Source organism: Mauremys reevesii, linkage group 8 (genome assembly GCF_016161935.1).
Source record: "Mauremys reevesii isolate NIE-2019 linkage group 8, ASM1616193v1, whole genome shotgun sequence".
NCBI classification, from domain to species: Eukaryota; Metazoa; Chordata; order Testudines; family Geoemydidae; genus Mauremys; species Mauremys reevesii.
The window spans coordinates 84,908,969-84,936,522 of NC_052630.1; the positions used below are offsets into that span (position 1 = coordinate 84,908,969).

The following is a 27,554-nucleotide window of genomic DNA, read 5'->3' on the forward strand; positions in this document are numbered from 1 at the left end:
ACCAAATTACATCTAAAAAAACTTTTAGCAGGGAAAACCAAAGTGGAAGGAGTGGGAAGGATCGGAATATCAGGTGGAAAAGTCACAAAACCAAAAGAGGGGGGAAAAGAGAGAATACCAGGCATTTGCTAAACAAAAATCATTTTTTGTCTGTTTTGAATTTATATCCGCTTTAATCTGGAACACTTGGACATTTATTGAATAATTTATTTTAATTTCCTACCAGTATTTCCACAGAGTGATATTTTAGTCACAATAAGACACTTCAAAGGAGGTGTCATGGTGTGATATCTCCTCTTCTTGGATGATTTGGCACCTTGCCTTCCCGTTTGTCCTTACCCAAACACCCAGCACGTGGTGAGATCCCAGCATGATAGAAACTTCATTATGCCTCATTGCTTAACCAGTACTTATTATCTTCTATAAATGCGTGCTATTAAAGTTTTAGAAAGCAGTTAATGCAATTGACGTTTAAGTACCAACGCTTTGTATGAGCAGCATCTGTGTATATATGTTAATGTACACAAACAGTATGTACAAATTACTTAAGTGCTTGTGTTTGGTGCTCATGGAACTGGGGACTAATAGCCATGTCTTGAGGTTAGTGTCATACTGACAGCTTCAGGTTTGCATACCAGCTCAGCAAATACATGTTAGATCAGAACTGTAATAATAGAATTATTGAATTATAAATAGACTTGGCATTTTGTAACTCAAATATGGCACATACTTAAAGATGGAATGCTGATGGCTATTAGCCTTCAAGGGTAATAAATCTGTAGGTTATAAAATATTCAGATGGTCAGTAGCCTTGATGTGCATATAAATGTGCCCAGATGTTCAAATTAATGACATTGAATATTAACAATTTTGACAGATTAGAGGCAAACTCTGAATTAAAGATCGCAAATAATACACACACAATTGAGATGGCATGTTTACATTTCCAGGAATTTCAGAATATCTTGGACACTTTGTTTTTTAAATAAGAAAAAGATCAAGTTAAAATGGCTGAAGAAGGCATACATCAAAAACATTGTCTAACCCCACCCTCAAAATCAAGGAAGTTCAGAGGAAAATCTTGCAGCATTCTCATTGCTTTACTATATTATTTATTGCAGTCCTTACCTTGCATGATACCTTGCTCTTTTCAGAATCCTGCAAATATGCAATAGCGTCAATTAAAAATGCATTTGGAAGCCTTATCACTTTGTTCTGTAGGTATGTTTTGACAACTCACTAAAAAGAATTAACAGCGTATACTGCACCATAATTATTTCTCTTATTTTTGTTTGACAGAATAGATGTTCGTATGTTGGCTGCGGTGAATCCCATGTAGATCACAGTACCATACATTCTCAGGTAGGTGTGTGTGTGTGTGTGTGTATGTATATGTGTGTGTGTATATATATATATGGTTTCATTCTAGTTTTTGTCATCTAGGATCTCTCCATCAAATGGTAAAAGCCCTTTATTCTAGGACAGCAGCTTTTTTCCCCCGACTCCTTAGGGGAGGAGGTGGAGGAAGGAGTTAGACTATTCTTCTTGTTTTTGACCAGTGCAGTCAGGTAGTTTTTCGTGAGTTGAAGCTTTTCTTGTTAATAATGCCTTCTTGCCCTTGGGGATCATGTCTAATTCATTTGGGGGCCCGTGTGTTTATAATAGGGGGGAGGGATAGCTCAGTGGTTTGAGCATTGGCCTGCTAAACCCAGGGTTGTGAGTTCAATCCTTGAGGGGGCCACTTAAGGATCTGGGGCAAAAATTGGTCCTGCTAGTGAAGGCAGGGGGCTGGACTTGATGACCTTTCAAGGTCTCTTCCAGTTCTAGGAGATTGGTATATCTCTAATTAAAAAAAAAAAAAAAAAAATATGATTATGCAGCTACATAATTATTCATCTATTTAAACGTACTGCATAATTGTGCTCCCCAACATAAAATGCCTCATGCATCTCACTTGGGAGTTAACACTGCAGTTTAATTATGCTCTTTTAGATTAACTATTTCATTGCTGATCATTTTAACAAAATTCTTTATCACTGTTGGATGTAGAGGCAGGCAGTAGGTCTGGGTGCAGTGGAACAGTTAATTACTGTCAAGGTGTAACAATGGAGGAGGAATTTTGTCTCCCTGGTGCAACATCCTGCTTCTCCTTGACAATTTCTGGAAAGCATCTTTGTGCTTGTAATATACAAATTTTCATAAAATACATTGAATTTAATGTTGAAATCAATAATGAAGAGTTTGTACTAATGTGAGGAAGCGGTGGAAAAATCATTATTGCGTAGTCCAGGATTCCTGCTACATAATTCAGGTCTAATGTGCAGCTTAGCTCACAGACCCTTGTTCATAATTCCTGCAACTCCTAGTAGCACTCTGCCATCTGACTTGTGTTTGGAGGCGTTACTAAGTTTTTTTTTGTCTTTTACTCTTCTCAGACTTTATTATATAAACAGCAATGTCTTTTTTTTTTTAACAAATAGATTATTTCTTCCTAGGTATGATGCTTGGGTTAATTGTCTGTCTGCACTGCAGTAAAAGACCCGCGGCATGGCTGCAGCTGGCCTGGGCTAGCTGACATTTGTTCACAGGGCTATAAAATTACAGAGTAGATGTTTGAGTTTGGGCAGGAGTCCAGGCTCTGGGACCCAGTGGGGGTGATTTCAGAGTCCAGGCTCCAGGCCAGATGTCTACACTGCAATTTTCAGCCCTGGAGTCAAAGCCCCATAAGCCTGAGTTAACTGACCTGGGCTCTGAGACTTGGTGCCACAGATTTTTGTGTTGGATTATATATGTACCCTCTGTGGATGTTTTTCTCTCATGACTTGAATCTACAGCAGAAAGATCTTTGGAAAGATTGTGTAAGTCTTTGAATCTTTGGAGAAAATATACTTTCATGTAGGGCCATTCACTTTACTGTGCAGCCTTCTCTTCCTGACCTCCAGTATATTGCAGTATAACTTTGGAAGCTCTTAGAGAATATCTGAACATTTGGAAAATGTAAATCATATAATAAAGTGCATTTGTATAATATACATATTGATGTACTGCTTCAGTGCATCTCCTACCAAGCTTAGAACCTGGTCATGGAGACTGTGCCTTCAAATATGGGATAGGTACGGCATAGTTAGATGGGATGCTCTGTGCATATGGACACACTGCCCCACTTTACACAAACCATCTTGAACAGAGTGAACCTTCTTGTGCATTTGCAGTGGCCATTGCCTAGAAGTCCTTAACCATGCACGCTGCAACCTGGTCATGAGATCAGCCAGATTTGGTAAATCCCTGGTGTGAGGTGACCAAAACAATCAAGTTCAGTAAGAGTGCTAGAAATGTCTGTGCATATCAAGAAAGAGCGAAAAAGCTGGCAGAGTTGGGGATTGACTGGACCAGTGACAGGAGTGGATTAAGCAGCTCAAGAGCAACTATTGTAAAGCAAGGGATGCGAGCCACACCTTTGGGAACATTCCATCATCCTACCTCTTTTAGAAGGAGTTTGACAGGGTGCTGGGTACTGTGCTGAGTGTGGAGCCAACAGTGTGTCACCATCAGTCGGGATGGCGACCTTCTGAACCCTGAATCAGAGGGGAGCTGGAACAGGCTAGCCAAATAACTCTGGTGCTCACACTAGTTCCTGAGGAGGCTTTGCCACCACAGCAGCTGTAGCATGTCCTGAGTCTATACTCAGAGGGGCAGTTTGATGACCCTCAGGAGGAGCAGTCTGCCGCAGAACCAGCAGAAGTAGCCCCAGAGCCTGGTAAGTTTCTCGCCCCATGTTTGCTGCTGCTGTTTGTTGTTAAACCAGAAATCTCTCCCATTCCTTTATGCCCCAAAGCAAAATATATTACTAGCTCTGGGTAGCAGCATGCGTCCACTAATGGTGAAATGCATGCCAGTGCCTTGATATCAACCCACTACCACCACCATCACGTGGAATTCAAAATGGAGACCAGGAAGCACAAACAGCAGTTAAACAAGCATTCACACTTTCATTTTTATTTGATACTTGTTGTGACAAAGTTCCTCCTCTACCTTCGTGGGTCCTGCGCTTATTGGCGGATTTGCTCGCCTCAGTGATTCACCATGTGGGTCAGGAAAGAGCCCAGAGACCTTCCCCTCTAGTAGAAGCCACAGTCCAGGTCAATTCCTCCTGTGTCTAATCAGGAGTTGAGAGTTTTGGGGGGAACCCAGGCCCGCCCTCTACTCCAGGTTCTAGCCCAGGGCCCCGTGGACTGCAGCTGTTTAGAGTGCCTCCTGGTACAGCTGTGTGACAGCTACAACTCCCTGGGCTACTTCCCCATGGCCTCCTCCCAACACCTTCTTTATCCTCACCACAGGACCTTTCTCCTGGTGACTGATAATGCTTGTTACTCCTCAGTCTTCCAGCAATATGTCTTCTCACTCTCAGCTCCTCATGCCTCTTGCTCCCAGCTCCACACGTGGTCCTGTCGGCGTGCGCCGCCGACGTGCTCCTTGTTGTCCAGGACCTGGGCGACTTGGCGCAGGTGGAGGCTTGCCAGGCCATCTACTCGGCAGCCTCCTCCGCCCGGGTCAACTGGGTCACAAGCTCTGGCCTGGAGGTCGGGGACAGGTGGCAGGCGAGCTCCCTCCCACCTGTGCTTCAGGCCATCTGGTGGAGCGTGGGTCCGCTGCTCTATCTCGGCGTTTACCTTTCTGCCACGCATCCGTCTCCGCCGGAAAACTGGTACTGTTTAATGGGCAGGGTGACGGAGCGGCTCCAGAAATGGACAGGACTACTCCGGAGCCTCTCCCCTTGAGGGAGGGCACTGGTGCCCAATCAACTAGTCCTGTCCATGCTCTGGTACTGACTCAACACCCTGGTCCTGGCCCCGGGCTTCCTGGCCCACCTCCAGACGGTGATTCTGGAATTCTTTTGGCCAGGACTGCACTGGGTCTCTGCAGGGGTCCTCCACTTGCCCCTGGAGGAAGGAGGACAGGGCCTGAAGTGTCTACACACTCAGGTCCATGTATTCCGCCTCCAGGCCCTGCAGAGGCTCCTTTATGGTGCAGGTAGTCCGGCGTGGACTTCCTGCGCCGCTTCCGAGGGCTCCGATACGACCGGCAGCTCGTTTATCTCCATCTGAGAGGTCTTCCGTTAGACCTCTCCGGGCTGCTGGTCTTCTACCAGGACCTCCTCTGGACCTGGAAGCTGTTCTCTGTGACCACATCCGTGGCGGCCACCAAGGGAGCAGATCTCCTTGCAGAGCCCCTGCTACAGGAGTCCCCCTCGGTGCGCCAGAGGTTGGTCCTGGCAGAAGTCACCAGAGTCAGAGACCTCCTGGACTACGACCGGGGAGACTGGCTGGATCCCCTGATGTTCGCTCAGCGCATGGGGCTCTCCAGGCCTCGTACTCCCCAGTGCATACTTCAGGAGGTGAGAGCCGCTTTGCTGCCTGCTGCTCGGGCCTACCTCGACCGAGTCCTGCGAGAGGACACGCCCCACCCACCCTCCACCCCAGGCCCTCCAGACCTTTTCATCGGGCCCCTGCCCTGTGGACCTAACCGGCCCCCCCGCCCTTTCACCATAAGCCGGCTGCACGACTTGCAGCCGGTTTGTTTCCAGACCGCGCCAAGGAAACATCTATACACGCTCCTGCTCCACACCTTTCACTTCCTCACCCTCGTGTCCCGCCCTGACACAAAGTGACGGTACCTCCTGCCACCTCTAGAGGGTGAGGAGCCCTGGTGGGCCAGCCTATACTCTGCCCTGGTCCTGAGGCCCGCCGGGGATATCGGTTGGCAACTCCTTCATGGGGCCGTGAGCATGAGTGTGTACTTGACACAGTTTACCCCCGTCCCAGACACCTGCCCCTTCTGTTCATGAGGGAGACCATGGTGCACGTTTACTTAGAGTGCGCCAAGTTGCAGCCCCTATTCCAGCTCCTCACAAATATTTTGTTAAGATTTTGGTTGCACTTTTCCCCCTCACCCTTTTGTTTATGCACTCCCTATCTGTGGCCCCACAAAGCCTCCTGGCCCTGGCTAAAACGGCCATCCATAAAACCAGGGAGAGGAGGTTGGCCGATGGGGTCTCCTGTGGCTGTGGGGCCTATTTCCAATCTTTTGTCCGTTCACACATCCGGGCAGAGTTCCTCTGGGCGGCGTCCACTGGCTCCCTTGACACCTTCGAGGAGCAGTAGGCGCTGTCCGGGGTTCTCTGCTCAGTGTCCCCATCTGGTTCCCTTTGTTTGACCCTTTGACCTCACTCCCAGCCCAGTTATCTCATTAGTTGTCCCCCAGAATTATTTGGTTTCCAGGCTCTGTGGCCTGGCCCCAGCTCTCCAAGGGAGTGGGGGACAGTTGGGCTCTAGCTGCCCAGCTTTCTTGTCAATTTCATGACTCCCCTGGAGCAGTGACATTTGACAAGAGAGCTAACAGCCAATGTAAGTAAGTGTCTACACAGACACTGCAGCACCTTAACTACACTGACATAAGCCTTATCCCTGTCGTGGAGGTGGAGTTATTTTGTCAGTGCCGTAGGGTACATACATTGGTGGGACATAGCTGTAATGCAGACACTGACATAATTAAGTCAACTTAAGCTGCCTTTCGTTGACCTAACTGTGTAGTGTAGACCAGGCCATAGAGTGCTGCATATGTGGCCCACAATGGTAAATAGGTTGAGTGCCATTGCTTTAAACATATAACATTTGTAAATTTTATCTTACCGTTGTTTGTGCTCTTTTTCACTCTAACTCTGTTGTGTCCATGGAGCTTCTGGGAACCGAAGCATTCCTCTTACAATATACTGAAGCAGCATTATCGAAGTGTCAGTTTTTGGCTTTGAGATTCTATAGGCACTTTACGGATGCACTGAACCATTTTTGAAATACTGAGACAATAATGTACTGTTGGACATGCAGGTCCTTCAGCCTGTGCAGGCCCTTGTACCTCGCCAGCAAAGCCAGATTGCAGCAGGAGCCTGAGATTTCAGACTGTCGCAGACCGGTGTGAGAGTTTCTGTGATAAACTTATGGGATATTCTAGACAGGACCAACAAGCAGGTGCAATATGAAAGGGAAAAGGATTCATGACAAGTGGAAAGGCACAGGCTGAAGAGCATGAGGACAGAATTGTAGTGTATGAGGAGACTCTGGCAATATGATTTTTGGAGCAGGAACGTTGCTTGAGGGAGAGAGAGCTCAACAGAAAGACCTATTGAGAGGCTGCTTGTGCTGATGATCACAAGAGTACAGAATCCTGCTGCTCCTGCACGACATCCTGTGTTCCCTCCATGATACCATGTGCTGCAGACCGCAAACGTTTTGGAAAATTCTATGTTGGGTGACTCCTGCAACTGGGATTTCACACTACTGAAGAGGGCAAATATAGCCCCCTGCAGGCCTCTGCCCCTGTGCAGTGGCACCAAGTGCCAAAAGTGCAAGAAAAGGAAAGGAGAACTGGCGGTGGGGGCAGAGAACACGGAAAAGTAGGACATTTGCTTTTTGGCACCAGTTTCACTATTTGCACAGTTCACTGGTTATTTTATGCACTATGTTTTATTACTGGTTTTACAGCTGGTGTTGGTTTATTGCTATTGTTTTGATAGAGTAATGACAGCTGGCCTGCCTGACAGTGCTTTAATATATTTTTTTTGTAATACTGCCATGTTCACAAATAAAGGCTTTTATTTTATTAAGAACGTTTATTACCATCACTGCATTCCATCAGATAATGATGAGGCACACTGTCTGGCTGAGTGTTCTGGTTCAGCAATCCATTTCTGTCATAGGTCTGTTCAGGAGGAAATGGCTCACCTTTGGCTTTACAAAGATTGTTTAGGGCACAGGAAGCTACAACAATGCAGGCAACATTGATGACACTGGAATCTAAACAGTTCTATAAATGGTCCCGGGAGGATTTCAGTTTGCCAAAGGGCTCATTCAATCACCATTCTACACTTACTGAGAGTGTAATTAAACCTTCTGGCCAGGGCCTCTGAGATCAGGATACAGTTTCATAGGCCAAGGCAAAAGGTAGTATGCGGGGCTCCCTAGAATAAGAGTGGGGAGAGTTACTCCGTTTATGCCAGCGTTGTCTGGTGAGAATTGTTTCCCAGCCTGTCCATGAAGGTAGATTCCTGATCGGCAGGAAACCCTGGCATCATGGACTCTTCCAGGACAGCCCATGCTGACATCCATAAATAGGCCTCTGCGGTCCATAACAACAGTGTAGTATCCTTTGTGGTTTATGTACTCATGTGCTTTTGAGGGCAACTCTGGGCACATGAATCCCATCAATGGCTCTGGCACAGTTTGGAAGCCCCATTCTCTGAAAACCAGCTGTAATTCAGGGATATTGTTTAAGCCTACAGCCTTATGGTAAATCACACACCTGATTGCCACAGGAACCTCCACTGCCACTTTATCCACAGTTGTCTTTCCCATGCTAAACTGATTAGCAATGGACTTGTATCAGTCTGGAGTAGCCAGGTGGATATAGCAACCTGCTTCTGTGGCCATCCTCTTGCATGTGTCATGACACTGGAAGGTTGGGGCAAGCTGCTTACAAAGCTCCAGAAATGTAGCTTTCTTCTTGTGGAGCTTCTCATTAGTGGTCATTCCAGGTCCACATGACAATGTGATCCCACAAGTCTGTGCTTGTTGCGCTGCTCCAGAAGCGCTGATTTACATTGGGGCATCAGCGGCTATACTGAGAGTCACAAACAGCTCCAACAGGTGCCTTCGGTAGGTGAGAGAATGCTATCAATATGTCTAAAAGATGGCCTAACAGGATGTGTAGGTGGGCTGCAACAACTTCCTGTGAGGTGCAGTGTGGACAGTTTTCCCATAGTGCACTATGAACAGAGGAGTAGAGCACCTTCAGCTGCGGAGAGCACTAGGAAGCCTGGGATAGGCTGGTTTGACTCGGGTCTGCGTAATACAGTGTAGATGCTTTAGCATCAGTGTGAGACTTCAGTTCAGAAATTCTAAACCTAGTGAGATTTTCATTCTTCCTCTTTTCTGTTCAGAGGTAGTCAGGTTAGGAATGTTACTTTTAACATGCCCTTTCTATGGACATATGTGGGCTATATGTCTAACTTGGTGCAAAATGCTTTGTTGTTCAGGCTTGAACCCTATTTATTCCATGACAATCCATTACAGATGCATTGCTATTGTTTAGTCAGTCAGCAGTTTGTTCTAGTACTGCTGAATCCAGGCCAAGGCTTAGGCCAAGGTGTTGCCCCAGGTGATAATACTGTGCTAGTAATTAGGCCTCGGGTTAGAGCACTAAGGAGAACAGCAAGGGGTCTCTTTTTCTAGCAGTTTCAAAGGATCCCCATTACAGTTATTACAACAGAGTCTGGTGTGTATACCATGACAGGCAGTACAATGCCCTTGTGACCACAAGTCTCAATTACTGAGATTTCTCTTTGCAGGGTAACTCAGCTGCATGCAGCTAGGCCAGAATATAATACGTTTGTTCATTGATTGGAGCAGCTGTGTTCATGTTACATCCGCCCCATGTTGTGGATCTTGGCTGTCTACCAAATATCAGGCTGACTTTAACCTGGCACTATTGATTATTAAAATCATAAATGGCATAGACCCTGGCTATACTCAAGGGCTCCTCCATGAGTTTTACCACATAGGAATCACATCTCAAGTTGGCAGGTGATTGTAGCTTTGTGGCCCCTTGGATGTGGATCCAGTGTCCCCTGACAATCATTTTGGATAATTTCTTTATGCTTCTATTAAATACCTTAAGACTTTTGCCTAAGGCCTCTGGGACTTTTTTTAATCATTATTTGCCCTATATGTAATACCTTAACATCCCTTTCTCCTTGTATTGAATTTCTCATATGTTTTTACTGGTTTGAATTTCAGGTAGAGGTTTTCTTTTTGTGATACTTTATTTTTTTGCTTTATAGCACAATGGTTGGGAGGTGGCTTATAAATGTGTTTCAACATGTTGGGGAATGGATGTACACAAGTGATTAAAAACTTTGATTTCATTAACACCACCAGTTTCTAAATTCCATAGATCAGTATCCCAAAAAGCTCTGTAGCAAAAGATATAGAAAAGTATACTGCTTTCAGTATTGTTTAGGAAGAAACTTACTCTTACCCTCATCCTCTTTCTCCTTTCCCACCCTTCAGTATTCTCTCCTATTTTTACTTCTTGCAGTTTATCTTTAATTAGAATAATTATATATGGGGTATGGATCTTTTTTACTGTTCACAGCAGGATAGCGTATCAATCAGGATTTAGCCTTAGTGTGTTATTGTAATATAGCTAATATTTAGACACTGAGATACTGTATTAGGATTATATCACAGTCTGATGTGCTAATGACTAGCGTTAAAGATCAGTTTTACAACTTTTAAGTAAAATGATATATTGTGTGAGCTACTTGTAGGGCATTTGTGGAGTGGGTGGTACCTTGCATTTCTTGCACCTTTTGGCATTGTACTGAAGTTTATTGCTGCCTCCTTGCACCCTAAATTATTGTTTGCCTTTTTCAGGTAGCACAAAGGGAAAGATAGATTTATCTGCTGTCATTTCTAACAAGGTCTCACATTCTTGTTCAGTTTCCTTTAATTTCTGGAAAATAGCCCATATCTAACTGGAGCTCTTTTTACCCATTTAATCCATCCCTCTAGTATTCTAGATAGCCATTTCTGATCTTTGTTACTTGATATGTGGAGTAAAAAATCCCTAAAGTGGCCTTTCTAGTTTGAGAAACAATTAAGGTTGATGTCAGTTTGTCACTCCCTCTCATTTTCACTAGCTTCCTTGCTTTCTCTCTCTTGCATTTGGCTGTGCTAGAAATAATTATTTTTAATTCCTCCACTTAGATAATATTGAGCCCTTGCTAAAGAGGTTTGTGGCAGTTTATTGTAGGCTTCTACATAGCTGAAGCTGCAGGTGAAGGTTTATCCTGATAATTAAGGAAGTTCTACTTAATTATTTCAGTTACTCTGCTGAAAATGCATGTAGGAAATGTCACCGTTTCTAGCAGCTTTGTTATCCAAAAGTCTGCAAGTCAAAAACACTGGCATTGTTCAAGGTTGTATTAACAGAGAAAATTTTATCTGTAGCTTACAACAGCTTGCACAAGAAGTGCACTTTGCCCCAAGCTCTGTGTACTATTAAGGTACCATAGTAGGCTGTGAGCAGGAACTCGGTGGAGTGGCCATATGAGGGAAGGAAGGTGCGGAGGGTGTGTGTGTGGGAAAGAGTGTCTTTGAACCCTGTGCAACAGCAAGGCTGTTTCTGTTTCATATTATTTATGATAGCACCCGCATGTGTTGTGCACTTTCCAAACACTCCTGTAATGAGAAGCTTACAATTTTTATATATGGTATCATTTGAGTCACTGTAGGCAACATATGAGGAGTCTTTCAGCAACACTTAAATGACAATGTACCGCTTTGAGGATGAGCTTGGGAATATCATATCATATACATAGGCCATGTGGAAGAATCCACAGGGTTGATTTGTGTGAGAAGCTGGCAAACTGTCAAAAGAGGCTCGGAGACTTGGTGGAGCAAAGGGGACAGGGGGCAACAGGGGGCCACTTAGGAATCTAGGGCAAAAATCAGTACTTGGTCCCGCTAGTGAAGGCAGGGGGCTGGACTCGATGACCTTTCAAGGTCCCTTCCAGTTCTAGGAGATAGGTATATCTCCTATTATTATTATTATTATTTATTAAGTTTGTAGTTTTCTAGGAACTGAGCTAAAATGTCTCATTTTACGTTACCATATGACAGCTGTTTAAGGGCCAAAGACTTGATTATTTGCTATTTCCAGGGGAGATTTTTAAATACTGACCTAGAGGTGAAAATACTCTATCCCATTGGTAGGGCCCTAAGTATTGGTAATTCAGGGCTGTGAAAAACACATCACAGACCATGAAATCTGATTTCCCCGCCCTCCCCATGAAATCTTGCACAGGGCTGGGGACTCCTACCCTGTTCAGGGCTCCAGCTGCTAGTCCCAGCTGGGGATGGGGAGGGATGAGACTTCCTCTTCCCCTGCAGGGCTGCTCCACAACCCGCCCCCTGCAATAGCCTTATGACCCTCCCACCCTGACTGCCTTTGGGTTGGGACCCCTACTATTACAAAACCATGAAATTTCAGATGTAAACATCTGAAAATTTGAAATTGACTAATTTTAAAATCATCTGGCCATGAAATTGACCAAAATGGACCATGAATTTTATAGGGCCCTACCAATACCCAGATACTTTCTTGGGGAATGAATTGTAACAGTTTAAGATGATTATGGACCACACTGCGATCTTCTCTTTTCAAATTGTACTGATAGTTAAAGCAGAATGGTGTTTGTGATGTGGTTTGGACCCCTTCAATCTAAGTGTTGCGAGTTAAAAGCTTGGGTTTCAGGAAAAGCTGAATTGCTGCTAAATTTAACATTTTTACCTTGTACATGTTAGTCTTTTTTGAAAGATTTCACATATTAATACAGTTCTGGGTTGGACACATTGAGGTTTAATGTAAGTTCCAAAATGGTTTTTTTTTCTTCTGTTTTAGGATACAAAGCACTGTCTAACTGTCAACCTTACCACCCTGCGTGTCTGGTGTTATACATGTAGCAAAGAGGTGTTTTTGGATAGAAAATTGGAATCTCATTCTCTATTATCAAATGCCAGACTGTCTCACCAAACACAAGGAAATAGTGTACAGGTATGTTCTTTAAACAAGTGAAATACACACAGACCTTGTTTTAGTTGTGCTTTGTCTTATTTCCCAGTTGTGTCTTATCTGGAGTTGGAAATGATATGATTCTCTGTATTGTGCTCTTCCCTTTTTATGTCACTGAGGACTAATGCACCTTAATGCTCAATCTACATTCAATCTTTCTGTGTATCACTCTATTTATTTCCCAAGAATGATGTTATGAGTGTATTTTATTTAATTTTTTTAATCAACCAGAGAATATGAAATTACATTTGAGTTTTTAGGACGGGAATAATCATTTAGCTTTGCTTCCCATCCTGTGGTTAGTGAGAAGTTTTTAATTGTCATATTCAGATAATTACTGGCTACTGGCAGAAGAGTAAGTTGTTTTGGTGTCTGTTTATGGAGCCTCTAGCCAAAGAGAGGTGCAAATTCACATGGAGATACAAGTATTGTGTTTATCAAGAGAAACATGCAGGCAACTGTCAGTCTGTATTCATTCAGCCACTAATATAAAATCATTTAAGAGGATTTCCATGATCTTATATTTCTGGTATAGCTCAGTAAAACTTACTGGATTTGCATTGTTATAAATTACTAACAAGGTATGTAATTTTTTTCTTATTGGAGATTTTTTTTTCCCATTGAGCAATACATCCACCGTTGTTGTAGTAATTTTGGTCTCTTGACCTATGATATATGCTTCCTCAGAGGACAGAAGTAAATGGTCTCTGTGGGAGGTGTGTGTGTGTGTGTGTGTGTGTGTGTATGTATGTTTTAAAAGAGAAGTGAACAGAATAACTTAATCATGAAAGCATGCTGTCATCAAAGACACATTAAGGTACAATTAAGTCATCAAAAAGCTGATATTATTTGTAGTGCTGTTAGGATAATTAAGCTTTTTCACGTTTACACATGGCCAGGATTTAGGAAACTTTATAATGAAAATGAAACCGGAAATTTATATTTCTAAACTGTCATTTATTACATGATCATAACATAGTAGAGGAACTTGACCATTGTTAACACATACTTTATAACAATTAACATTTGTAGCTGAAAGAGCAAAATATCTAGGTGGTAGCACACTTTGTAGCTTGTTTAGGCAGAGCTCATTGTGCACACCAGGGCTCCTTGCATCTCCCCATTCCTCCCGTCCGCAGCTACCTGTGTGCCACCCTCTAGCTCCCTCCCTGCCAGGGGTTTGATCTGTCCTCCATTCTTCCCTCATACCAGCATCTCTATGTGCCACCCCCAATCTTCCCTCCCCTCACCATCAGTGGTTCTTTGTGCTCCCTCATTGCCCTTCCTCTCATACCATGGTCCCTTATTGTCCATCCGTGCCAGCATCTGTTTGCACCTCCCATTTCCTCCTACTCTCATTCCAGGGGTTCTGTGTGCCACCCACGCCCCTCCGTGCCAGGGACAATCTGTGCTCCCTCCTTCATACTAGGGCCCCACAATTTCTCCTCACCAGGATTGTGCATCGTCCATCACTTCCCCCCCCCCACCACACACACACACACCCCGCTCATTTCCCCCCCCCCATCTGCCAGGGCCTATATGCACACCACCATTTTCCCCTTTCCTCTTCATCCCCCCCGTCCCCCGCCATCATTATTTGTCTGGGAGATGAGTCATTCATGGTGTCAACATGTTAAACTCTATGGGAAGGAATGGGTAGAGAGGAGATGAGGTATTCTTAGGGTACGTCCACACTACCCGCCGTATAGCGATCGATCTATTGGGGATTGATTTATCGCATCTCGTCTAGACGCGATAAATTGATCCCCGAATGCACTCCCCGTCAACTCCAGAATTCCACCAGGGTGAGAGGCGGAAGTGGAGTCGACGGGGGAGCTGCGACCGTCAATCCCGCACCGTGAGGACGGGAGGTAAGTTGATCTAAGATACATCGACTTCAGCTACGCTATTCTCGTAGCTGAAGTAGCATATCTTAGATCGATTTCCTCTCTCCCCCGCCCCCGTGTTGACCAGGCCTTAGGCTGGAAGGTGTTAATGGGTGCCCTCAAAGAGTTGTTTGATCTATAGATAATTGCAGAGGTCCTTGAAGCTCTGGCTGTGCTAGCAGATGTCATGGGCTACATGTGTCCCCCATTTTCCTCCTTTCTGATTTTCACCAAAATTATTAGGGTTCTGGCCATTGATGCCAAGAATATTTTGGAATTGATCAGATGTTGCATTCTAAAGGAATCACATTACAGAGAAATGCCATCAAGTTGCGTGTATAACCTCATGAGCTCTTCCAGTGAATGAAAAAGAAATAGCTGAATTGGGACAAATAAAGCAAGAAAAAACCCCCAGGTATTTAAAGATTCCATGTACAAGCTAAAACTATGCCATTAAAATAAACTATTCTGTATATTTTAAAGGTAGATTGAAAATACCTTCTTTGGAGAAGGTACTGACTTGCATATCCAGCACATACCTGGATATGCAATCAGTCAGAGTTGGTGGTTCTCAGCCCTTTGCAAGACAGGACCTTTTGAACAGTGCTGTGCACATTGGAACACTAAATAATTAATATTTAGACATACCACATTTTCCTTGAGAAGCTGCATCAGAATTTCCTTGTAGTCAACAGATGAGTTATTTTAATGGATAGATGCTATTTATTTATATGCCTAACTACTTGTTAAATGACAGCTGAAGTTCAAATACAAGAGTAACAAATAAGTGTGTAAAGAGTAAAGTGAATAAAAGCACCATATTTTATGTTTTTTTTTTTTCCTGGGGGAGAACATAGCACAATAAACCCCAAAATTACAAGAAATTGATTTAAAGAAAATTATTCCAGAAAATATACCATGTATTCTTTTAACAACATATGTTGGAATCTACTAAGTGGTTGGAGTCCAAGAAGATATTGGCAAAATGTATACAATACAGTATTATTAGGGAAGTCACAGAAGTTCAAGGGAAAAATACCCCTGAAGAAATGATTGAAAAATACTTTAGCTTGTTTTCAGTTTTAATATTAGTAGATTTGAAATAGGGCATAATTTTTTTTAATCTTAAAACACCAGCCACAGAATTTTAATTGTGTAGTGTTTCAGCTAAATATATTGGATTTTCTGATGTTATTCATGTGTACTCCTGAAATATATGATGTCTTGACTTAAAAATAATTCTTGGCATGATTGCAGAATTCAGATTTGAAATGCATCCAATACCCAATTGTTTTTCTACCCTCAAGGAAGTTGCAGCGTACATGGAGTTGCATAAGGAGAAATTAGCACGATTTGTGACATTTTTGTCTTGCTTTTTACCTTGAAATTTTGTTTAGGATTTCCTCCCCTTATGTGCTCACAGAAAAATGACATAGGCAAATCGTTGTTGTATTTTATCTCATACTGCATCTCTGTTAGGGCTGCCAACCTTCTAATCCCACAAAACCGAACACTCTAGCTCCGCCCCTTCCGAAGGCCACACACCCTCACCCAAGGCCCTGCCCCCCGCTCACTACATTCTCTTTCCTCTCCCTCCTCCCCCACCCCGGTGGCTTGCTTTCCCCTACCCTCACTCAGTTTCACTGGGCTGAGGCAGGGGGTTAGGGTGTGGGAGAGTGGTGAGGGCTCTAACTGGGGGTGCGGGCTCTGGGGTGGGGCCAGAAATGAGGGGTGTGGGAGGGAGGCTGCGGGTTGAGGCAGGGATTTGGGGGTGGGAGGGGTAAGGGTTCCGTCTGGGGGTGTAGGCTCTGGGGTGGGGCTGGAGATGAGGGGTTTGGGGTGCAGGAGAGGGCTCCAGGTTGGGGGGACCTCGGGGCTGGGGCAGGGGGTTGAGGCTCGGGGTTGGGGAACAGGCTTACCTCTGGCGGCTCCCAGTCAGCACCACAGCGGAAGTGGCCAACAGCATGTCCGGCTCTTAAGCAGAGGTGTGGTAGACAGCTCTGGGCGCTGCTCTTGCCCGCAGGCACCGCCTCCGCAATTCCTATTGGCCATGGTTCCTGGCCAGTGGGAGTGCGGAGCTGGTGCTTGGGGTGGGGGCAGCGCGCAGAGTCCTGTGGCCTCCCCATCTAGGAGTTGGACCTCCTGGCTGCTTCCGGGACACAGTGCAGAGCCAGGACAGGTAGGGGCTAGCCTGCCTTAGCTCCGCGGCACTGCTGACCAGACTTTTAACACCCGGTCAGCAGTACTGTAACCATGGGGGTCCTGACCCAAAAGGCGGTCACAGGGCCGCCCAGAGGGAGGGGGCAAGTGGGGCAATTTGCCTCCGACCCCTCAGGCCCTGGCCCGGTGGTGGTCCGGGTCTTGAGTGGCGGGGGGCCCTTCAGTCGCTCCGGGGCTTCGGTGGCATTTTGGGGTGGGGGGCCTTTCAGTGCTGCCGAAGATGCAGAGCGACTGAAGGGCCCCTTGCTGCCGAAATGCCGCCAAAGACCTGGACCGTCGCCGGGTGTGTACAAGCGCCGCAGCTCCCCTGCTTTGCCCCAGGCCCCCTGAATCCTCTGGGTGGTCAGGGTGCTGACAGGAGCTGCCAGGATACCTTTTCGCCACCTTCTGTCTCTCGATTAAATGCAGTGGGCCATCTGATGGCAAATTTTTGTGCTGACTTTCACATAATCCTTTATAAGCATTGTGTTATAATCCATTGTTATGTGGTGAATTGCAAAGCAGGCTTGCTGTTCCTGAAGCAGTGGTAGGAAATCTTTTGTTTGGCATTGTATTTTGACTGATTTATTTTTCCAGGTTTTCCAGAAAATGGTGCAGTGCTATATTCTTACCATAAGTACCTGCTTGAATTAGTAAGCTTTCATAGCATAGGTGCAAACTACTTTTGCCTTACATAGAATGAAACATGCATTTAGAAGGCAGTTATTTTGAATGAACTCCTATGTTTAGGTCATAGGCATATGTTAGTAAAGCTGTACTAACACTTAAAGAAAAAATGGATTTATAAACATAATCACACTTATATTTTGCCTTTTCTTCCAATAAGGATTTTAAAATACCTGGTAATCCAACACTGAAGATTCCTCTAGTTACTGTATTTGATGCTTTAGATATAGAGGTGGAAGAAGATGAACTGAAGACAAGAGGTAATGAAACTGGAGGATTGAAGCCTACACTGTCAACTAATTGCTCTGTCCATGCCCTCACTTAAATAATTCCACCATGTACAGTATGTGTAGTTCTTTGAATCCATTCCCCAGCTGTTTAGAAATTATTTCTTTTCCAGCTGGAACTATTTTCCCCAACTCTAAAATAAGCCCTGCATTTTCAGTTTGAGGCTTAACTGCAGCATCCTTTCCTTTTCTTCAGAGAAGGGGCTCTCATGTTGTTATTTGTAATATATCAGTCACTGATAAAGAAAGCAGTTGTGATGTTTAGTGTAGTTGCTAGTTTTCATTGGACTGAAATATGTGTCATAGCCACACTGGACACTGGTAGTTATTGCAAATTTTGTTTTAACATTTTTGCTTTTTTTTAAAGATGCTTTATATGAATGCTTTCTGAATACTAGTTAACATTTTGAGTCTGCAGTTCCCAGCACTCTTTTTTGGGGTTAGTAATGGATTTCATGCTCTGACAAATGCTATCAGTGCAAAAGTTAACCTAAGCCTGGTATTGATATAATGGAAAAGGGGAAAGTGTAATGAAACTCCCAAAACTGAGAGGGTTTTATTTGTCATTTATTTGTCCACCATGTAGCATCTCTTTGAAGTCTCCAATATCGATCACTTTTATAATGAATAATTTTTGTTTACTACTTCCTTCACTTTATCTTCTGGTTATATTTTACTGAGGTGCTTTGTTGAGACACCAGTGAACATGTCAAGGCCATTCCTTCTCCTATCAATGATGGGGAGAGATTTCTGTTTCATGGACCTTGTTTCTCTTTCCTTCTCTGTTCTCCCTTGACTCAACTAGCACCAGCTTTTTTGCCAGTTCAGCCTCCCTGTTGGCCCAAAGCCTTTTCCTCTGCCACTCTTGCCATCTGGTATAGCCTTCCTGTGTGTCTCCACCTCACTGATTCACCATCTGCTCTTAGACCTTTGTAAAAAAAACTGTTTTTTATCACCTGTCAATGCCTTAGTTTCTCTCTTCCTGCTTTTATTTGTATTTAACCCTATGAAATGTTCTGGGGATACACTTTATGAAAGTTGCTGTATGGATAAAGTTGTATTCTAATTCCCATTAGCACTAATAGAGTTATGTGTATATGCTTCAAGAAAGAATAAGCTCTCACAAGTCAAATTTATCTTAATGTTTTATTTAAAAACAAATGTTAAATGTTTCTGACAAGGCATATATTGGAGGGCAGGATGAAGCAATGCTAAATGTAACTGCAGTGAATAGTTCAGTTACTACTTGATGAAAACTATACTAATAAGTTGTTAAAAACTTTGCTAAATAAATGTGTATTGAATAAAAGCCCAATCCTTTAAATGATTACACAGTTACATAACTTTATACTTGTGAACAAACACAGTGAAGTTAATCATGTGTAAGTGTCTGCAGAATCAGGGAGGGCATATGAAATTATATATAATACACACATTGTATTTGAAAAAACTTTTTGAAATACCCTAATGTATTTCAATATGTCCTTAGCTGTGACTGGTATACCTTCTGACTCTAAATGAGAATTAGTCTTCCTGGTGGGAAGAATCAGGAATGGCAGTCTGATGTAGGTTAAGCGATGGGAAATGTAGAATCATTTAAATGTAGAGAGAGGAAGGAGACTTTCTCAGTTCCTATACGCTAAGTTCTATTTTTTTACTGGTTTGTTTTTTAGAAAATATTTTTGTTTAATTTAGCTGAATGAACCAAGTTTTATAAAATTAATAATGGAACTTGCAAAGTCCTGTCTCATGCATCAGAATGATGAGATGCATTTCTTGTGTCTCAGTTAATTATCAGACTGTTGAGCTGAAGGCTTTGTCTGATTGCTAAATATTTTATTTTTAAATGCTGTGTAACTTTTCTTGGTAATTAGAAGTAGTGATTAGATTGTTTTCAGTAGTACATTGCAATTATTCTTGTAGAAGAACTTTATTATATTTTGAGACAAACTTTTATTTTATTGATTTCATTTATACTTTGGCAGCACTCGTATAGCCTGTCGTGCCGATAAAGTTTAATTGAATTGAACTGATATGAGCGTGTAATAGTTGCTAGTTCTGACTTGCAGGAATAGTCTTTTTGAAGCCCTTAGGACGACTCAGTGTTTACCAGTTGAGCCCTATAATATTTTTTTTCCCATTATAACTTGTGCTATAGATAGAGTGAGCATATATAATGTTTGCTGAGTTAATTAAGAAAAGAAATAGTCCTCGTCTGAAAATGCGATTTTCTTGGAGAGGATGACTGAAGCTGTCCTGAATAAAGATTAACACACTTAATAAATCCATACAGGAAAGAGAGAGAAAAAGAACATAAATTAACTAAAATTGATTCATTTGCAAAAATAATTACACACTGAGAAAATGTATGTATACTGTTATATAATCTAAATACTCGTTGCACAGATTAAAGGTATTGAAAAGCCATTGATAAATCCTAAAAACCTGTCAGTTATATAATTAACAATTATAGACATCAATCATATACAGATACAGTAGAATTCATTTGAACTAGTAAACTCATTAAATGCAAGTAAAATTAAAACATTCAAACCCTTATCTTTATAATCTTTCTTCAAAACAGTGTCACATAAAGATACTAAGTGTGAATAAAAAGGTAAAATAAAATCCACTGACGCTAGGTATTCTAATCAACCAACAGCAAAATAAGAGTTGAGATAATTTATCTGTTCAGGAATCAAATTCTTCTTAGTTACACTTGTGCAATCCCGTTGGTCTCAAAGGGCTTGCAGAGGTGTACTGGGAGCAAAATTTGACTAGTAAATCTTTGAGTGAAAAGATTATTTTCCAACAAGTTTCTTTTTAAATTGTAGCTTGCTTGATGTATTTTTCCTATTTACAGGTCTTACAGGATTGAAAAATATTGGAAACACTTGTTACATGAATGCAGCTTTACAAGCTCTTTCCAATTGGTAAGGAAAATAGCTGTTAAATGTAACTTTAAAGTAGGTATGTGTATCTGCATGTCTTCAGTTATAAACCAGACCCTCAAAAAAGTCCTTAATTTAAGTTTTAGAAAAATCATATCAGTATAAACCTCATTTTGATGTGTTTGGTAGCCTCATCTTGCAGTAGCATGCATAATGCTATTGAAATCAGTGGTATTACTTAAGAGTTACAGGATATGTATATAGTTTCCCTAGAATAGCAGTCTGTGGGTTTGTTTTCCCTCCTCCTCTCTAATATCTTACAGCCCTCAATCAAAAATTATAGTTCTAAAAAGAGAATTGGTCATAAATATCCAGGTCGTCTTCTAAGTGTAGGGCCATTCTTTGATATTTGAGTTGTTGTTTTATTCATTCTTTTCCAGATAGCAAAAGGTAATATCACGTGTGGGGCATAAGCAAGCTTTGAATTCCTTTTTACCATGTTATTTTTTCAGTCTGGAAAGTTTTCAGATTGCTATTTATAACATTTAAAATGAAGTGGCATGGTGTAATCTTTTAGGGACAAAAATTTAAACTTGCCAATTTTATAAAAGCAGCTGCTGTAAAACGCCTTTGATTAAACACTTGAACTGCTTGGATCTTAATTGCAAAACCAGATAAAAGAATTTCAAGATCCTAATTTATATATTAAACATACATAATGTACATAAGTAATGATAAAAATTGTAAGTGAAATAGTTTAGAAAGATTTTTATTTTATTCCTAAATATTCATAGATCAGAAAGAGCTGCCTAGCTATATACTTGAAAGTATCAGGAATATTTGGTTAATTTTTTGTTCCATTTTTTATTAAATGTTTCCAATTATAAAATAGCCTGTCCTTCCCTTTTTTAAAAAAAGTAGATTGTTAATTAACCTATTGACTTAAAATACATTTTTTGAATTTCAGTCTTACTGTTTCTTTTATACCATGAACCAAAAACAAACTGAGACTTCAATTATTATGTGTAATGACTTATTGCTGACTATTATGTTTTCTGTTTGTGACTTCCCCCTCCAAAACTGTACTGAGTTAGGACTTGGTATTAATAATTATAATCCCTAGCTATTATATAAGGCTTTTCACCAATAGATTACAAAGTACTTTACAAAAGAGATCAGTATCTTTATCTCCGTTTCACAGATGGGTACATCGAAGCACAGAGAAAGGAAGTGACTGCCCCATGGTCAACCCTGCAGGCCAGTGGTACAGTTAGGAATAGAACCCAGGTTTCCTGGATTCAGTACAGTGATCTATCCACTTCTCATTATTTGCCCTGAGGTCCTTGCTATTATCAAAAAACGCTTCGGGATTTTTGAAAGTCTCTTAATGAAAAAATAAATAAAAAGGTGGAAAATAACCAGGAAATTTGGCAAGAAGAGAGGGAAAGGACCAAAAGCTTTTTAGAATATATTATTCGTTATACCAAAATATATCTTTTATAGATCAGGAACCAGTTAACTACTGTTTCTGGTCAATATTAATGGTATGGGAGAGATCAAGGTTATAGTTCCTAGAATTTCGTTGGGCCACCAGTTGATTTTAAATTGCTACAGTGTAAACATAATGAAAAGCACACTGTGGGTATGTCTACACTGCAGTTAAACACCCTCAGCTGGCCAATGTCAGCTGACTCGGGTTAGTGGGGTTTGGGCTATAAAATTGCAGTGTAGACATAACCTAAGGCCTTGTCTACACAACAAAATTAAGTCAACCTAAATTAGGTCGACGTACAGCCATTGCAATAATTACTACGTTTTTTCATGTCCATGCTAACTCCTGTTGGCAGTGCACGTCTTCCCCAGGAGTGCTTTCACCAATGTAACTGACAGTGTGGGGCATTGTGGGGTGTTGATCTCTCCTGGTGTGCAATGGGGGGCGGGGAGAGCCCAGGCCTGGCTGCCTGCAGATGAAGGATTGAAGGGGTGGGGAGAAGAGTTCTCCTTTCCCTCCAACCCCCCACAATCCCTCACTGGGAGGCGGCAGGGCTCCAGGCTCTCCTCCCTCCCCATCACCCAGTTCCTCACCAGGAGGTGGCGGCAGGGCTCTAGGCTGTCATCTCCCGCAATGTAAGTAACACGCTGACTACACAGACATTCGTTTGTCCTAACTACATCAACCTAAGTGCTACAACTCTCACAGAGGTGGAGTTATTGAGTTGATGTAGTGGGTGTCTTACGTTGGCAGGAGCACCATGGTATTTTAGACACTTACAGAGTTAAGTTGATGTAAACTGCCTTGTGTTGACCTAACCTTTGTAGTGTAGACCAGCTCTAAGTCTTACCAACACCAACTGTAGGTTTGACAGATTAGTCTAGGGGTACATTGTCAATCAAATGTTGACCCCACTCCCTGACCACGAAGGACACACCCATTTGCCACAGTAACCCTCTTCTCCTGGGGTATTGCTTCTGGGGCCGAGATTGGTGTGATCAGAAGCAAGATGTGGCATGTGGCCCCTCTAAGATTTCCCCCCACTGCCCTCTACCAGTCAGCATAGGTTTCACCACCACAGACCCTTTTTGTGTACTAATTGGAATAGGTATCGCACAAGGGTCTAGCCCAGAACCCCCATCTCTGGAGCTCAATGGTTGGCCAGTCAGCAGCATTGCCCCCCGGAAATCCCATGGCTGTGTGAAAAGGTTGTCTCGTTTCAAGAGCATGTTTTTTCAGAAATCTTGGAAATGCCAAGCATAATCTTTTTTATATGATCACCCTAGTGTCTCATGCAGCTTTCTCACTTCATCTAACAATTTTGCATCTGTAGGTTTACCATCAGACATGACAGCCAGAAGGCCACACGCAAAACACAGATTAGTACCAGTGTAAGACAAGTCCACTAAAGACTGTCTCTCTTTATGGACAAGTAGGCTCTTGATGGTAGAATTTGAAACTCTATAGCTATTCCCACCCATGTTTTTTTACAACTATTGAAATGAAGCGTAATGTCCCATGAACATGTACCTCTCTTACTCTGTAGCAGTTTAGCAGCCTGATTTAAGAAATCTTCAGTAGAGAGGTCATCCCTAGATAGTCTTACTGAAGATTGTTTAAGAATTGTTTAAATTACAGCTCTCTAAATGTAATTGAACAAAATAATCTAGGGCTAGCCTACCAATAATGTCAAGAACTAACAGTATCCCCCTGTGCGTGGCTTCCACAACCAGCCAGATTGAATTTATTTGCTCAAGACTGACAAAACAAAATTCTTCAAAATAAACTGCACAGCTAAATCTAGGAAATTCCCATTGCCGGCTTCTCACTTGCTCCATATACACATCTGTTTGGGGCTCTGCAACTGCAGAGGTATATGGGGGTTCCTCTGTAGAACCATAGGTGTGTCTTCTACATCAGACCCTATCTGTGAGTCAGTTTCCAAGGGGCTACCGCAGGGATCATCAGGAGTAGATGGAGTGTAGACAAAGAGAAGCCCTTTACAGAGCTTTCTGGGGAATTTCTAAATCAGACTCCATGTGAGAGTCACCATAGCCCCTAGGAGACCAGGACCAGATACAGCAGTGATTTTCAAACTTTTGTACTGGTGACCCCTTTCACATAGCAAGCCTCTGAGTGTGACCCCCCCCTTATAAATTAAAAACACGTTTTTATGTATTTAACACCATTATAAATACTGGATGCAAAGCAGAGTTTGGGGTGGAGGGTGACAGCTCGCGACCTCCCATGTAATTACCTCACAACCCCCTGAGGGGTCCCGATCCCCAGTTTGAGAACCCCTGAGATACAGCCGCCTCATTATCAGACATGACGGTTTGAGTGTCTCCCCTAGGGGGCATCTCTTTAGTATTTTTCTTATCACATTAGTCTTTGTAAAATTTAAAAAATGACCCTGCCCATAACTTTTTGGCAGCTTTGTCCCCAAACCCTTTAGGTACAATCTTTAGCTCTGATGGAATGTTAAGGAAACATGGGTGTGTGATTATATCTGAAGGCAATAGTTCAACCCCATTTTTTCAATAGGTTGTGGTTAAATCAATATGGTTCAATGGGGTTGAATCAGCTGTATTGTATGCAACCACATTTCTCAAACATCCATGTTTTATACAAAATATGGGGGCTTTGTGCTTTATTTCTACTCAGCATTCTACTACATGCATTTCAGCGTTTTGCTGTAAAAAGGTCTCTTTTCTTAAAGACACAATAGCTGGGTATTCTGAAAGTATTTTTATTTAAAAGACATATAGCCCTTGAAAACAAATCAAGATGCCTCATCAAATATTTCATCTTGTTTAAGGACCACTCAGACCTTGAAACGGGAACACAGATAGTCACAAAGCCCTTTTCAATAGATGGTTTTATTTACAAAAAGAACAGGAGTACTTGTGGCACCTTAGAGACTAACAAATTTATTTGAGCATAAGCTTTCGAGGGCTACAGCCCACTTCTTCGGATGCATAGAAATACAAATTTATTTACAAATGTATTTATTTACAAATACCAAGTTTTATTACATTTTATATCATGTTTGTCCCCCCGACTTAGTCCTTTTCGATTTCTTAGAAGTACTGTAGTCTTTTTCCTAAGCAGAGTTCTATAACTTTTTGTGTGGATCAGGCAGTCAATATAATGCGCTAAGTGGTATTACTCGGTTTGATAATTTTGTTTAAAATGCTGTTGGAGTCTCAAGAGCTTTGCAAAGCATTTACCAAGGTCACCCTCAGTGCTACATTTTCTTGGTTTAAGCACAGACATTGCATTGTATAGCCTATGGCAATAACTGTGTTCAAGCTTTCCAAACACAAGTTAGCGCACAGGGCCTGGAGCTTAAAGTCCAGTTCACACAGTCATGATGCCACTGAGCTAGAGCATCTATAACACAGCCCTCACAAAGCTTCTCCCTAAGACAGTGATTAAGGACAGCATAAAAAGAAACACATACAATAGACTGCATAACTCTTTTACATTCACGATGTGGCACTGGCTCAGTTAGTTCTATATCAAGGACCTTCCTTAAATCCATATAGCTATCTCCCTCTTCATGCTCGATGTTCTCTTGAACAATTTGTCTTGGTGTTGAGCAAAAACATGTTGGGCCTGATTTCATCTTTGCTCCCTGATGTAATTTTCTCCAGGGCCTCTGGGTCCTCTAGAAAGGTGGCATTGAGCTGGTGAGAGATTTTTTGGAAAAGAAACAGCTGTAAGTCCCCTGTTGTTAGATTTATGCGACCCCAGGTCAGTTCCTACCCCATTGCACCTCATCCTTGACCACCACTTTTTATAGTCTTATGTACCTCAGCAACGTCTTCTTCACCTTGTCTGACGGTGACTCTGACGAGCCATGGTCCCTTTCCTTTATTGGGGCATACGACAAGCGACAGTGCTCATCAGTCTGCCTCATGAGCACTTGAATCTGGGGGTCAGATTCTGGTGTATCCATCAACGGCAAGGCCAAAGGGCTCTCCTCCTTTTCCTCAGAATATTCGCTGAAGTAGCGCTTTTTTTGCAGGCAGCCAAGCACCCTCAGAACTAAAATGAATTTCATAGTTCTCAACAGGGTAGTGAAATAGGCCATTTTTCCTCTCAGTGTATCCACAATTTCTGAAAAATACACTTGAAACGAGACTGCCTGTTTCATGCAGTGATGGGTTTTCCAGGGGAAGTGCTGCCAACTGGCCAAACGTTGAACTCCAGAGATCAGGGGTTCCCACCTAGACCATTGTGCTATATCTATTTTGATTGGTATACGTTTCCCTTATGGGAGGGCTTTGGGGGTGAAATCCATACCCTTTGGCAGAGGACCATGGGAGGAGGTCTTAAAGGGGTCACATGACCCTCCTCCGGACGGGTCACCCCACTCCGGAACTTGCCATGATTGGTCAAACCCGCTCCTGGGGAGGTCCTACAGGACTGAAACTGGCTCTAAGTGTAGAGGGCAGCTGAGGAATTATTAGAAGGGTCACATGCCACCCCTTGCTTCTGGTCCTTAATCAGTCTTGGCTCCAGGAGTAATACCCCTGTGGAGAGGGGCTTAGGGTGACAGGTAGGTGGGCCTTACGGATCAGAGAGAGGTACCAGCATTTGACTGATGTATCCCCAGACTATTCACATTTCCATTGACAGATTCTTCAACAAAGGTATGTTCAACCAATATTTAAATGATTTTTAAACTCCTATTGAAAGCTTGAAAGCACTGGGTTACCCAAACTAGTTAACAACAGTTCAGTTTAGAGTCTACAAAATGTATTGTGCCAGAGAGAAATCTTAATATCCGTTCTCACTGCTCATATGAAATATGTTCCTTAATGTGACATTATCATTTTAGAAAAAGGAGCTAGGATAGTTTCAGGCACATTACTACACCTGCTTCTGAGTCTCCCTGCAAATTTTTGTGGTTTTACAATGCACTTAGATTTTTTTTTCCAAGATGTTTTCCCCATGTTTCTGTGAGAAACACATACACAAATATAGAAAAATGATAAATTATACATGGGGAAACAATGAAATAGACTACTGTATTTGAAAGGTTGTCAAATGCACAAAGTAAACTGACGCTGAGACTTTTTCTCTCTAATCTCTATAGTAGTAATATTAGGCAGTCCAGTACTTGTATGTAAACAGTTTTCTGTCATTAGTGATATATTTTTTTTAAGTTGGTGTCCCTTTAAAGGTAGTCTCCAGTGTTTTCTTCCTCTGTATGGTAAAATGTATATTTTAAGGGAACAACTTATTCTCTCAGTGCTGCTTAAAATAATAGATATTGGAACTAACCCACCTATTTGTTCAAAAAAAAGTTACAGATTTTCCAGATCAAGCTTTTCTGTAATTCTAACTACAGAACTAAATATTCATTTTCTGTATAGCCTATCCCTACAGTGATATATTTTAATACATTCCTTGTAAG

At 42.4% G+C, this 27,554-nt stretch overlaps 1 protein-coding gene across 7 annotated transcripts in view; it reads left to right on the forward strand.

Moving 5' to 3' along the window:
- The window catches only part of USP33 (ubiquitin specific peptidase 33), an 82,527-nt gene that overhangs the window by 12,024 nt on the left and 42,949 nt on the right, over positions 1-27,554 (forward strand). For 5 of the 7 annotated variants that reach the window (XR_005583916.1, XM_039485905.1, XM_039485908.1 and 2 more), the window contains exons 4-7: positions 1,300-1,362; positions 12,517-12,669; positions 17,620-17,719; positions 20,610-20,679. Coding sequence is in view for 6 of the 7 variants with exons in the window: in XM_039485905.1 (XP_039341839.1) it covers positions 1,300-1,362; positions 12,517-12,669; positions 17,620-17,719; positions 20,610-20,679 (386 nt within the window). In the remaining variant the exon portion in view is untranslated. Of the gene's footprint in view, positions 1-1,299; positions 1,363-12,516; positions 12,670-14,875; positions 14,989-17,619; positions 17,720-20,609; positions 20,680-21,838; positions 21,902-27,554 lie in introns of those variants that run through there. The other 2 variants (XM_039485911.1, XM_039485910.1) reach the window with 2 other exon arrangements.